Source organism: Phyllobates terribilis, unplaced genomic scaffold, assembly GCF_046119375.1.
Source record: "Phyllobates terribilis strain yellow unplaced genomic scaffold, ASM4611937v1 Scaffold_7__3_contigs__length_470593459, whole genome shotgun sequence".
NCBI lineage: Eukaryota > Metazoa > Chordata > Amphibia > Anura > Dendrobatidae > Phyllobates > Phyllobates terribilis.
This window is the reverse complement of record NW_027362767.1, coordinates 61154950-61169224: the sequence shown is the minus strand read 5'-3', so window position 1 is coordinate 61169224 and position 14275 is coordinate 61154950. Positions and strand designations below refer to the sequence as shown.

The 14275-nt window shown below is 47.5% G+C and overlaps 1 protein-coding gene across 1 annotated transcript in view; it reads right to left on the bottom strand.

Annotated features, from left to right (window-relative positions):
- Positions 1–603: 603 nt before the first annotated feature.
- CUNH14orf180 (chromosome unknown C14orf180 homolog) overlaps positions 604–14275 on the bottom strand; it is a 94173-nt gene continuing 80501 nt past the window's right edge. Inside the window, exons 2-3 of the mRNA XM_073638637.1 lie at positions 3967–4078; positions 604–3217 (exon numbers count right to left, since the gene is read on the bottom strand). Coding sequence (XP_073494738.1) covers positions 3015–3217; positions 3967–4078 — 315 coding nt within the window. The 3' untranslated portion in view covers positions 604–3014. The remainder of the gene's footprint in view (positions 3218–3966; positions 4079–14275) is intronic.

Genomic DNA, 14275 nt, shown 5'->3' with positions numbered 1-14275 from the left:
ATGGCGCCTACGCAGTATGATCACAGTTAGGGTTAGTACTAATAGCGGAGCTGCAAAATAAGTAATTTCTCTTCAGCAACCAAGAAATTTGTATATATTTCTGAGCTGTGCTTGCGCTACTATATATTTTGTGTGACCTAAGCATATCTGCAAGGGCGACTGTCAGAGAGGCTGCTATGTTTTCAGCTGGGAAACCATTTCCTTCAACTTTTACAAATTCTTTGTATTTGCTCCCTTTCTATGTTTTGTAGCCCGATGTACAGAATTATGTTTATATGCAATATCCTATCTAGTCCATCAGTTATAACCTTTCCCCTCCCTTAGAGCAAGGTGTCATATTGGACATATCTTTAAAAGTATCAATAGCTAAAGTTGCAGGAGGGTCTGCACATTTTGCATATGGAAGTAGTATCCCCCCCCCCCAAAACAAAACAAAACAAAAAAAATACATTTTTTAATAGAGACCTTCTGTGCCAAATATTAAAATTCTAGCGTAGAAGTTGTATGTAAATCAGACTAGAAGTAGTGCACTGGGGGTTGCTTCTTCCCAGTGTAGTGCCACACCCCCAGTGCACTTCCAGCCTGATTTGCATATGACTTCTATACTAGATTCCTCCTGATTGGGACATTGGATCTGTACAAAAAGGTATAATTTTTCTTGGGCGACAAGTCGTACCACTACCTCTTCTTGTAAAAAACTTACCGACAGGTTTCCTTTAAGGTTCTCTAAGGCTATTGTGTCTCTTTAAAAAGTACCAATGCTGTAGTGTTTGACTCATACTTTGCCTACAGGTACTTATATATGTATATAATCTACCAAATTGTGACTTTTTTCTTTAGCATGCATTGTAGAAACTAACTGGTATAGGAATCCTGATGATTGTAACGCTGCTAAAGCTACCGCTCAGCTTATAATGTGCTGCAAAATGAAGTATTACATGTACTGCAAATAGCCATATGGTAATATTATTTATTGTCACTTCCAGACCGGATTTTGCTTGTATCAAAGCCGTATGTAAAGTAAGAGAATATCGCCATTTATACTTGAAATAAACGATGACTGATACATTGACGACGTCTTTTTTGGATTTATAACAATATCTCCACTTGACCGTTACTGTTGTCCGATGCAGATTTTCATTTGCAAATCCGCAGGTAGAGAAATCTGTCACAAGTGAAGTCATTGTGAGGCCACTTACGGATCTGTAATGCAGGCGTGCACCTAAGCGACCACAGACCATAGTCTTCCTTTGGATTATGTGAGCACGGACTCTAAAGAAATATACGTATGTTAAATTTCCACTCAACCTCCGTGATGCAACATTCATCATTTTCTCACCAGGAGAAGGAGTTGTATAAAGCAGCTATGATTCTACTTCGTACTTCTCTACTCTATGGAAGATATGCTTAAAGGGATTGTCTGGTGAAAAGAAGTTATCATCTATCGGACCAGGGCTGGACTGGCCATCTGGCATTTCTGTCAATTGCCAGAAGGGCATGTCCCTTTACTGGGCCTGTGTACCTTCAAATGCCAGGGCTGAATTTTAGTCCCAGTCCGGCCCTGATCTATCCACAGGATAGGTCACAACCTACAGATCCTTGGGAACCCACACCGATCGGGAGAACGAGAAGTTTTATTTTGGTTATAATGTAGCAGTGAGCATGCTTGACCACTATTACATACATTCCTTTATTCATTATAGGGCTACCGGCTACCAGGGAATGAATGGAGCGGCGGTCGAGCATGTGCACCACTACCCCCCCCCCCCCATGGGGATAAAAGTGCCCCATTCTGCCCATCAGTGCTGCTCCCACCAGTTGTACCCCCCACTAATAACACATAGCTTATTCCTTATTCTGTGGTTGGTGATAATTTCATAATTTCTTTTCACCAGGCAATACCTTTTTAAAAGAGGATCTTCCACTTGCCATTAATATGTAATTTCTTATACCTGGTGTAAATCCCGCTGTTCTCCTGAATCCTGAGATGTTTTTCTTTTGTTTCTGTGACTCTCAGCTCCTGAGATATGGCCTTTTCTTCCCTTTATATAAATCTAGTCTTGTTGGCCAACTGGGCGTGGTCCCCAAGAAGATGCCTACACGGAAGAGTTGAAGATTACGCCCACTTATTTAAAACCGGGAAAAGAATTATATATTTATGGCCAGTTACCAGTTTGTGAGCACATACCAGTGTAATATAGCCAAGAACTATCCCAACTCTCATACTCTGTAATTCACCAGACACTTTTTTGAGTGGGCAGTCCTTCATCTGTATGCTGCCAGCACAATAAGTGCAGGAGCTTCCTTTTTGTTCACTTCTAAATTGCTTGTTTGCAATTTGATAGCCTTTTCGTTCTCTGCTCCTGTGCTAATAAAGAAAAGTTGTGGCATTGGGCCCCCAGTAGTAGTAGTGATTTATTGATCTACCCTATGCCTAGTTGATGAATATTGTAAAATAACAAAAAAAACTGTACTATCACTGAATGTGTCTCGGTTTCCTCTCTTGGCCGTGATTTTCCAGAGAACGTCCTGTCTTTTATTTGGGTCTTTAGTAAAAAAAAAAGTAAAAAGATGAAGTCCATTACAGAAGATCAATGAGAAACTTGGTCTTCCTCTTCCTTTCTTTCCTACAATTCTTGTACTTCCCAATGAGCTAGATCTCCAAAAAATAAAGCTGAAAGATGGTAAAGCTTCAGTTTGGTCACTCTTAGATCAAGTTTTACTCTTCATTCACAGGATTCTCAAAAGTCTTCAAAACCTCACAGTTCATATTAACTTTTTTCCAATCCAAACCAATAAGTATCCAACGCCTTCTATAGTGAATTGTCCAATAAAACTGTGGAATCTTACTGGGTCCTTTGTTGAAGGCAAGAAACATTTTGTTCTAACACTTCTAATGTGACCATAAGAAAAGACGACATCACTGAAAATTAGGAAAGAATATTTTTTCAGCTGACGTATTGTTGCAGCTGTGTGAGGAGAGCTTTGCGTAGTCTTCGGAGATTGTTTGGCCATTATTTTATTGTTGCTCTTTTTAAGAAATTCCAGAAGATTGCTGCATTGTGCTTCAGGCGAAGAATGAAGACTACAAAACCCGAATTGAATGTTTTGGATCCCAGCTGCGAATGATGACAATAGAGAATCAGTCCCATGATTGTCAAGATGCAAACACCGATGATGAGAGGTCGATGGAAGCTGCCGGAACAACATTCGTTGGCTGCAAAAACAAGAAGGAATCAATATCATTTGGCCAAGAAATCATACATTAAATTTGATCCATCAAAAATGGAAACCCTACTGGTTGGCAGCATTTTGCTTCGAAACCTGGAGCTTTGGAACCATACACTGGTTGGCTTCAAACTCCTGTAGACTGATATAGCAATCAACCAAAAATGTATTTGGCTCCTACAAATCTCCTACAAGTCGGGTTCCCCAACAATTTCCACCAATAATTACATGTGGCTGTGGGACCACTGAGATTCTTCAGACACCGGGACCTAGGTGCAACTACACCATGAACCTTTACATCCAGAGACATAGCTATAAGGGATGGAAATGTACCTGGATTCTGGTGCCTACATGGGAACCCAAAAAGCCTTCTTGACCATATATGTTATATATTGGTAGGTCTGAGCTGTAAGATCTGTAACATATCGATTGATGAACTAAGTTTCTAGATCTAGCTAATTTTCAGACAATAGAATACAATGCACACTTGTCAACAGTCCTATTTTCATTGAAATTTCTAAAGCTCCCCCAATAAACTTTCGGATAGGTACCCGCTGAACCATTTTTCGACTGACAGCCATTTTGCCTGATTCTCCCATACACAGGAGCTCTTCTGTGTTCTCTACGAGAGGGCCACTGCAGGACATCTCTGGTGGAGGCTTGTTTCTTAGAGACCAAAAGAATCGGCCGTCCGAAGCCTTATGACCCCCTTTATCGAACGGCATAAGACTTGCCTACCATGGATGTAGATGGCCTCCGGATTGCTGAAGCGTACCCTTCGCTCAGATTTCTGCTCTGCACCATCACCCCCTCTATCCACCGTCCGCCTTCGTAGTATTGATGGAGGAATCTGCGGATAAAGGATTTTGTACATTCTTAAGCAGTGGTTCTGAAACAATCACTCCCAGCATGCCCTGAATAAAAGCCGCAAACTGAATTGCTAGGAGTTGTAGTTTTTAATAACGGCTACAAACCCCTAGAATATTGCTCACATTTTGCCTGTGTGCAAATGAAGACCCCCCTGGCCGGGCATTAAGTCATGGCTGTGTGTGAGGGGAGTCGTACTTTGATGCTCCTCTCCACAATAGTATTATGTCCTCATAGCATACCTACACAGTATAATGGCTCTCACAGAAAGTCCCCAACAGCCCCCCACTAAGCATGAGTTCCACACATTGACCTCCTACTACACACGCAGTATGATATCCCCCATAGTGATCCCTCCACACAGCATAATGGCCCCCATAGTCAACCCCACAGCAAACTATAATGTCGCTACAATGAGACCACACAGTATGAAAGTTCCCCCCAGACACTGTATGACTTCCCCATAGTGACCACCAAACACACAGTATGATGGGCCCATCATAACATCCCTACACAGTAGGATGTTCCCACAGCATGCCCTCCATACACAAAGTGATGGCTTCGAAAGTCCCGCACAAAGCATGAAGGCCGCCACAATAACTCCACAAAGTATAGTGACCCCCCCACACTTTACAAAGTATTATGTCCCCACAGTGAACCCAATACGCAGTATGATGGACCCTATAGTCACGCTGCAGACAGTATAATGGCCTGCACACACAGTACAAAATTCCCAATGTGACCCTCTGTAAGGTGCCCCAGCGAGGTAGTAGTGGGCGAGTTGTGGCCCCTGCTCGCTTTGGCATCTTACAGACAATTTGTGTCCTCCCTCTGATGTGTGGCTGTGCATGTAACATTCTTCACTTACTTCACACCATACGGTCGCGTCTGTCTCCAGACATTTCTCTTTTGGGACCAGGGCAGTGATAATTTCAGAGGACACAAAGTTATTAACCATAACTGGGGTTTTACTTGGGGGGGAAAGGAGTGATTACAATATTTACAGTTTGGTAGATTGGATAAGGCCCAACAGGTTCTTGTCTCCCACACAGGTGCTAAAATCATCTTCAGCCCTGGTGCCCTCTTTAGGTGAAGCATCTCTCTGTTATTATTCCTTAGCCTAAGAGACGGTTCCTCACTAGCGACAGTGTGCCCAGATCCTTTATCTCCCTCACGGCTTATCCTGGAGACCCCTTTTCCTCTGCTACCTGTAGACTAGAAGTGCCCCGGGTCCACAATACCTCCGTTGAGTTTCTCTGGCCGGCTAATGGGACTCCTGCGTGAGGAGATATTCACACTACGGATTCACTGTCTGAGGGTAGAGAGCCCCTGTCTACCCTAGCAGCCAATTTCCCAGGACGTCAGCAAGTAAGAGTTCCTGTCACGTCCCTGACAGGGCTTCAACTGACTCAAAACTAACGGCTGCAGCTATTTTTAGCCTACCCAGAGGCTCCACCCACTAAGCCATCCGCTTAGCAACTGCCTTGCCTCTCACTGACAACTGTGCCCAGCAGGGGCATCTTGTGGCTGATAAAAAGTACTGAAGCCCCACAAGGAATTATATCTAACCTCTAGGCATGCCCAATGTCTATCCCTGTCACTATGCTTCCCCCTTACTCCACTGACTGCGCCACTGAAATTAACCCCGTAACTTGACCTAATAGCAGTTCAGAGAGTGCCTAACTATGGGGATATGTAATTCTAACTACTTCAGTCCCGGGGGAAGGTTACACCCTTCCTTACTATTACACCTCCATCCCACACACAGAATGATGTTCCCCACAGCCCGCCACACAGTATAATGGACCCTCCTTTGACCTCTTAACAGTATGATGGCCGCACAGTTCTACACACAGTATGGCAGCCCGCACAGCCAGTATGATGGTCACACAGTTCTACATGCAGTATGGCGTCCCACAGTTCTACACGCAGTATGGTGGCCCGCACAGCCAGTATGATGGCCACACAGTTCTACAGCCAGTATGGCAGCCCGCACAGCCAGTCTGATGACCCACAGTTCTACACACAGTATGGCAGCCCGAACAACCAGTATGATGGCCACACAGTGCTACGTGCTGTATGGCGGCCTACAGTTCTAAGTGCAGTATGGCGGCCCGCACAGCCAATATGATGGCCACACAGTTGTACACGCAGTATGGCGGCCCACATGTCTACACACAGTATGGAGCCCGCACAGCCAGTATGATGGCCACACAGTTCTACACACAGCATGGCGGCCCACACAGCCAGTATGATGGCCCACACAGTTCTACAAGCATTATGGCGTCCCTCACAGCCAGTATGATGGCCACACAATATGGCAGCCTGCACAGCCAGCATGATGGCCCACAGTTCTACACAGTATGGCGGCCCACATGTCTACACATGGTATGGCAGCCCGCACAGACAGTATGATGGCCACACAGTTCTACATGCAATATGGCAGCCTACACAGTTCTCAATTCATGGATAAAATTTGTTGTCAGAGATGTGAGTTTGTGCCTTTAAAATTTGATGGAGATTGGAGGAGCTAGAGGATGACACAGACATTCCACTGCAAGTTTTGAAATGACACACTTCTCCATAGAACTTTATGAGCACCAACCATCATCTTCTATCTCAGTAATAGGAAAATTTGTATCAATAAAGACAGATTTTACCCATCAATTGAGAATTTTGAGAATGATAATCAGTCCAGGAGCAAAAAGAAGCAGAGTTCTCTGATCAGATTTATACAAAGTTGCTTATTTTCATGTGTACTATTGGTTTCTGAAAAGAACAAAATAAATTATATATATATATATATATATATATATATATATATATATAAATCAAATGTGTGTGTGTGTATATTGTGGTAGATCGACTCACTCGGCTTCTTAAAGAGGCAGACACAGGAACCGTTTCTATTTAAAGTGCGGCTGATTTATTGCAGTCCTCATAAATCACGTCACCAGAAAATGTAAATACAGCCTTTGTCCGGCAGAAGGTAAAACAGAAATAACAAGTACATACAATAGTGCTGGTTAGCCCACCTGGCTTAGAGTCAAGTGTCAATGTCCTTTAACAAAGGGATTCACATCAGGAGACCTGCAATCTCTATACATCCAGCATGTATGAAACAAACAGCTCAGAGCTTTCACCTCCAGCCCACCCCCACACTAAATGCTCTCAGGGCTGGGATTTTATCCTCTGACCTCCTCTCTCTCTACAGGTGTTCAATCACCCTAGCACCCAAGATGGCTGTTTAACCCACTCATTTGCTGGAACCTTTTTCCTATTTTTAATTACTGGAGCTAACAACCTCAGTGCTACATATCTCCCCTCCAGAACTTTGCCAGTGACTTTGTCACTATACATATATATATATACAGTACAGACCAAAAGTTTGGACACACCTTCTCATTTAAAGATTTCAGCAGCAGAAGGGAAGGAAGGGAGACACAGATTCTCTACTTCGTGGTAGGCGGAGCCCCATAGGATAGTCACCTCAGATTGGAAAATGACGACCGGCCCCTCCAGTATATAGGCTCCTCCTACTCCCATGTTCATCAGTCTTTTTATCTGAGGTCTCAGAGGATAGTCGCTGCTTCGGCAGCTCCTCAGAAGAGTTTGTTATTTTATATCCAGCGAGTCCTGGACCCCCCGTGGTCTAGAGGTCTCTAGGGGTCTCGGCGCTGCTGAGACCCCTGACCCTCCCCTGGCAGCTCTGTGTACCCCTTGAGGAGGTTCCCACTTATGCCTGCCGGCCCCGGGGGATACAGGGCGCTCCCTGGCGGAGGCGCACACCACACATCTGAGAGGGTCCCTGCGTGCTCCGCCATAGGGGGGAGCAAAGGGCCATGGCGCCACACATCCCTGAGGATCCCTGTGGCGTTCAGCCGGGTAAGTGCTCTTTGGTCTAAAGAGTATCTTTGACGGCTACGGCAAGTGTACTGCCTGTGTGTTTCTTGTCTATTTCAGACGCTGCCTTGACTGGGGAGCAGAGACGGAGGCCAGTAATTTTTATTTTTTATTTGCGCATGCTTTTTCGTTTTTGCTTCCTGCCTTCATTGAGGCAGGAAGCTCCCTGTATTTGCGCGCGTTTCCTTGCTTTTATTGACTTGCTTCCTGCCTTCATAGAGGTAGGAAGTTTTCTGCCCTCGTTTTTTGAATAAGCGCGGGCTTTGGCGGGGGGCGTGGCCTAGCGGGGGCGTGGTCTAGCGGGCGTGGCCTAGTGGGGGCGTGGCTTAGCATCTCCTGGCTTCCTGCCGTCATTACTTAGACAGGAAGTGCTTGGTTGAGCACGCGCTGGCAGTCCCTGCTTCTCCCTCCGGCGTCCAGCGGCATCTCCTGCTCTCTGCTCCCCGTTCGTCCGTCCACACACTCAGGAAGAGCGGTCGCCGCAGTACCGGTGAGTCCCCTCTGCCTCTGGCAGAGGTTCGTTGTCAGTGCTGTCACTTCGGCTACCTATTAGGAGTCCTCGTGAGCACTGCCGCTTTCCCTCCTAAAGCTATTTACTCCACTGACCTTTTTAGGCAGCGTAGTATTATAGTTGCTGTGATGTTAACCCCTTCTGAACAAGTGGAGCTTTAGGGGAAACACATGGTGTTTAAGGGAATTTCTCCCTTTGATTTTTTGCTCGGCATTTCTGGGGTAGCTCTTTTCTAAGAGTGAGCTTTAACCCTTCAGAGCCTGACGCATATATATTAAAAAAAAAAAAAAAAAAAAAGTGAAGCGACACACTCAGGAGGAGCGGTCGCCGCAGTACCCCCTCTGCCTCTGGCAGGGGTTCTTTGTCAGTGCTGTCACTTCGGCTACCTATTAGGAGTCCTCGTGAGCACTGCCGCTTTCTCTCCTAAAGCTATTTACTTCACTGACCTTTAAGGCAGCGTAGTATTATAGTTGCTGTGATGTTAACCCCTTCTGAAAAAGTGGAACTTTAGGGGAAACACATGGTGTTTAAGGGAGTTTTCCCCTATTGATTTTTGCTCGGCTTTCTGGGGTAGCTCTTTTCTAAGGGTGAGCTTTAACCCCTCAGAGCCTGACGCATATATAAAAAAAAAAAAAAAAAAAAAGTGAGTTTTGAAAACAGGCTGTGCAGCTTTTACACTTTTTTTTGCCATCCTTGTTGTACATCCTGGCATCTGGTGTGGGTGGCATGTCGGATCAGGGGCCTGGGAGTGCGGATCGGTCTCCTGATCCGTTTCAGGTTCAGTCGCACGCCTCTGATACACTCAGGCCTTCTACTACATCAAGTTCAACGCTCAGTGATGTTAAAGTGGAGGCGCTCACTCGCTCCATTGATAGTCTCTCTAGTCTCCTGGGACAGTGGGTGTCAGCTAGATCACACCCAATGTCACGAGGTAAAAAGCGCCACAAGACTATGGTGGCGTTGTCTCCCTCGCAGAGCGCATCAGAGGCTTCGGATTCACCAACAGATTCGGTTGATGAAATTTCTGAGTCCGAAGAGGAGGATCAACAGGATCGCTCTGTTTCTCTTTCAGGTCGTGTAGATGGGCTTATTAAGGACATGCGGGAAGTATTAGAGCTGTCTGAAGAGCCGACAAGACCGTCTAGGTCGGCCCGTCTGTATCAGAAGACGCGCCGTGTTCGTTCTACATTACCTGCGCATGAGGAACTTAACGAAGCGGTGGAGAAGGAGCGTCAGTGTCCGGATAAACGCTTCCGAGGAACGCGTTTTTTTGATGCCCTATATCCCTGTGCCAAGGAGATGGTTATTAATTGGGTTCCCTCTCCTGAGGTGGATATATCTCTGTCTCAGCTGACCAAGTCTTCCCTGCTTCCTGTTAAAGGGAGAGCCAATCTTCAGGATCCTTTGGACAGAAGATCGGAGTCAGCGGCGAAATCCATCTATGAAGCCGCAGGTCATGGTTTCCAAGCGGCCTTGGGGGCCATGTGGGCCGGTGAGGCTTCTCTGCGGTGGTTGGATCAGCTGCGTGCGGCGTGGCAGGATGGGACTTCGCGTTCAGAAGTGGAAAAGCTTTTTCAGCGAATGGAAGAAGCTATGTGTTATGGCAGAGATGCAGTACTGGACACTGCTTCAATTCTATCCAGGGCTCAGGCTTCGGCAGTCACGATTAGAAGAGCTCTGTGGCTTAAACAGTGGACCGGAGATGCGGTATCTAAACAGGGATTGCTTAGTCTGGCATATAAGGGCGGTCAGCTCTTTGGTTCAGATCTTTCGGAACTAATTGCCAAAGCTAAAGCTAAGGATGTTACTCTGCCTGGGAAAAAGGCAGTGGCATCCACAGCCAGCAGGACAGGGCCCGGCAGAGGTCTTCGGTCCTTTCGGGCCAGGGGACGATTCAGTCAGCCTTCTTGGAGATTGGGTCGTCCCTCATCCTCCGGCAGATCCGCCCAGAAATCTCGTACTCACTGGAAGCAGCGGTCCCGTCAGGACAGACGGGAGGTTGATAAAAAGTCCGCTAAGGCTGACTGACGCCAGGGATCCCCCCGAGGGCTCTCGGGTGGGAGGTCGTCTGCTACAATTCGGGTCGATCTGGGCATCCCACATAGCAGATGCCTGGGTGACACGGGTTATGTCGGCAGGCTATTTCATAGAGTTTCATTCTCTACCTCCAGACAGGTTTCGTCTGACGGGCATTCCGTCCGTGCCAAGACTGGCTGCCGCACTGTTTCAGGAGGTCGACTCTCTCCTACAGCAACGTGTGGTGGTTCAGGTTCCTCCGGAAGACCAGGGAAAGGGTTTTTATTCCAACCTTTTTGTGGTCCCCAAAAAGGAGGACAAGTTTCGTCCGGTGCTGGATCTCAGGGATTTGAATATTTACGTCCAGACACGGAAGTTCCGCATGGAGTCTCTCCGATCGGTGATAGCGACCCTGTCGCAGTACGATTTCTTGGTGTCGATAGACATCCGCGATGCCTATTTGCATATCCCTATCGGCAGGGCTCACCAGCATTTCTTGCGTTTCGCTATAGGTCAAGCCCATTACCAGTTTGTGGCCCTACCCTTCGGGTTGGCCTCAGCTCTCAGGGTTTTTACAAAAATTCTGGCTCCTCTCATGGCGCTTCTTCGAAGACAGGGGGTTACGATCCTCCCCTACCTGGACGACCTGTTCATAGTGTCACCCACAGCAGAGGAGGCAATAACGGCTCGCGATCTCTCCCTTCAGTACCCGATGGACTTCGGGTGGCTGATCAATTGGAAGAAATCGTCATTGGAGCCAGCACAGTCCATTCTTTTCCTGGGGATGCAGTTCGATACAGTTCGGGCAGTTGTGTCCCTGCCTCCTGTCAAACAGACGAACCTTCGTCTTCTGGTCCAGGCTATGAGGTCGGCGCTGTCAATGTCCCTTCGGGAATGCATGCGCCTTCTGGGTCAAATGGTGGCAACTATGGAAGCAGTACCGTTTGCACAATTTCATTCCCGGGATCTCCAAAACCTTATTCTGACCCATTGGGATCGATCGCTAACTTCTCTGGATCGCTCGGTCATTATCTCCCACAGGGTGCGAGAGTCTCTTGGATGGTGGTTACGTCCGGAGACTCTATCCGTGGGAAAATCCTTCCATCCCCCGAGATGGTCGGTGGTGACAACCGATGCCAGCCGGACAGGCTGGGGGGAGTTTGGAACGACCTCTGGATTCAGGGGGTCTGGTCGCCAAAGGAGTCGTCTCTCCCGATCAACATTTTGGAGTTGAGAGCAATATTTCTCTGCCTCCAACATTGGACGGTCTTATTAAGCGGTCTACCAGTCCGGATCCAGTCGGACAACGCTACGGCTGTCGCGTACATCAACCACCAAGGCGGGACGAGGAGTTCCAGTCTCATGTCGGAGGTCTCTCGAATCCTGGTCTGGGCCGAGTCCAAAGTTCCAGCAATTTCTGCAATTCACATTCCAGGGGTGTTGAATATCTCGGCGGACTTCCTCAGTCGCGAGCAAGTGGGCCCTGGGGAATGGAGTCTCCATCCAGAAGTGTTTTCTCTGCTGTGTTCCCGTTGGGGGACTCCTCAGGTGGACTTGATGGCATCCAGGCTGAACGCCAGGGTTCCGACGTTCATGTCCAGGTACAGGGACCCGGAGGCGGTGGCGGTGGATGCTTTAGTGGCCCCGTGGGGTCAGTTCAAGCTGATCTATGCGTTTCCGCCGATATCCTTACTGCCTCTGGTGATCCGACGGATCAAACTCGAAGGGGTATCAATAATTCTGATAGCACCAGACTGGCCGTGGAGGACATGGTATTCGACGCTGGTGTCTCTTCAGGCGGCACCTCCGTTTCCGCTGCCCCTTCGCCCGGACTTGCTCACTCAGGGGCCCATTCGTCATCCGGACCTGAGGTCCCTTCGTTTGACGGCGTGGCTCTTGAGACCGAGATCTTGACCCGTCGCGGTTTTTCGCCTGAGGTCATTGCTACCTTGCGGGCGGCCCGGAGTCCAGCTACGTCCAGGATTTATCACAGAACTTGGGAGTCTTTCTATTCATGGTGTTCTGGATCCTCAAGAAACCCGAGGGGTTTTTCCATCCCCAACTTCTTGGCCTTTCTGCAATCTAGTCTGGCCAGGGGTTTGGCAGTAAGTACTGTGCGGGGACAGGCTTCTGCTCTTTCCGCACTTTTTAGGAAGGCTATTGCCTCTCGCAGGGATGTTCGTTCTTTTTTTCGCGGAGTCGCACGTCAGTTTCCGCCACGGAGGGCAGTTGTGGCTCCATGGAAGCTTAATCTAGTCCTGGAAGCCCTTCAGCATAGGCCTTTTGAGCCTATGGATTCTGCTAAACTTTTACTACTTTCTTGGAAGGTGGCCTTCTTGGTGGCAGTCACCTCTTTGAGAAGGGTATCGGAATTGGCAGCACTTTCTTGCTTACCTCCTTTTCTGGAATTTTTTCCGGATCGCGTGGTGCTTCGTACTTGTGAAGATTTTTTGCCTAAGGTAGTGTCACAATTCCACATTAATCAGGACATTGTGTTGCCTTCGCTTTGTCCAGGACCTAAGAATCCAAGGGAGCGGGCCTTGTACTCGTTGGACTTAGTGCGGGCATTGAAGTTCTATCTTACGATCACTCAAGGTTTTCGGAAGTCGGACTCCCTTTTTGTAATTCCGACAGGTCGTCGGCGTTGTCAACGTGCTTCCAAAGACACGATAGCTCGGTGGATCCGTTCAGCTATCCTGGAAGCGTACCGGCTCAAGGGCGAGCCTTGTCCGGTTAAACTTAAAGCTCATTCCACGAGAGCCATTGGCTCATCGTGGGCTTTTCGTCAGGGGGCCTCGGCAGCGCAGCTCTGCCGGGCGGCCACCTGGCACTCCGTTCACACCTTTACTAAGTTTTATAAGGTGGACGTAAGTGCTTCAGCTGATGCGGCCCTGGGACGCAGGGTCCTGCAGGCGGCGGTAATTTAAGTTATCCCTTTATTTAGTTTTCCATTATTTAGCGCGGTTTGCGCTCTTGCCTAAGTTTTGGGGTATGGAAGCTTCTGCCTCTATTTCCCACCCTTAAGTAGGTACTGCTTTAGGACGTCCCACGAAGTAGAGAATCTGTGTCTCCCTTCCTTCCCTTCTGCTGCTGAAAGACGGATTTTGGTAAGAACTTACCTGTAAAATCCTTTTCAGCGAAGGAAGGAAGGGAGACACAGCACCCTCCCAGGGCAGAAGTGTGTTGTTGTGTTTCTAGATGCAGCGCGTCTCCTTCCTGATGTCGATCTTCTGGACTGGGTTTAGCGCTCTACGGCTCTCCTTCCAGTTTCGCCAGCTCTACACAGTTGTCAGGTCCAATGGGGTATGCCTAAGACTGTGTGTTTCTATTACATAACCTGTTTTCTCTCATTTCTGAAATTTCAGAAGGGGATATGTTGTTCTGCTGGTTGGTCTGCTCTTCCTTAGCTTGTGTACGGACTGATGAACATGGGAGTAGGAGGAGCCTATATACTGGAGGGGCCGGTCGTCATTTTCCAATCTGAGGTGACTGTCCTATGGGGCTCCGCCTACCACGAAGTAGAGAATCTGTGTCTCCCTTCCTTCCTTCGCTGAAAAGGATTTTACAGGTAAGTTCTTACCAAAATCCGTCTTTTTCTGTATTTTCATGACTTTGAAAATTGTACATTCACACTGAAGGCATCAGAACTATGAATTAACACATGTGGAATTATATACTTAACAAAAAAGTGTGAAAGAACTGAAAATATGTCTTATATTCTAGGTTCTTCAAAGTCGCCACCTTTTGCTT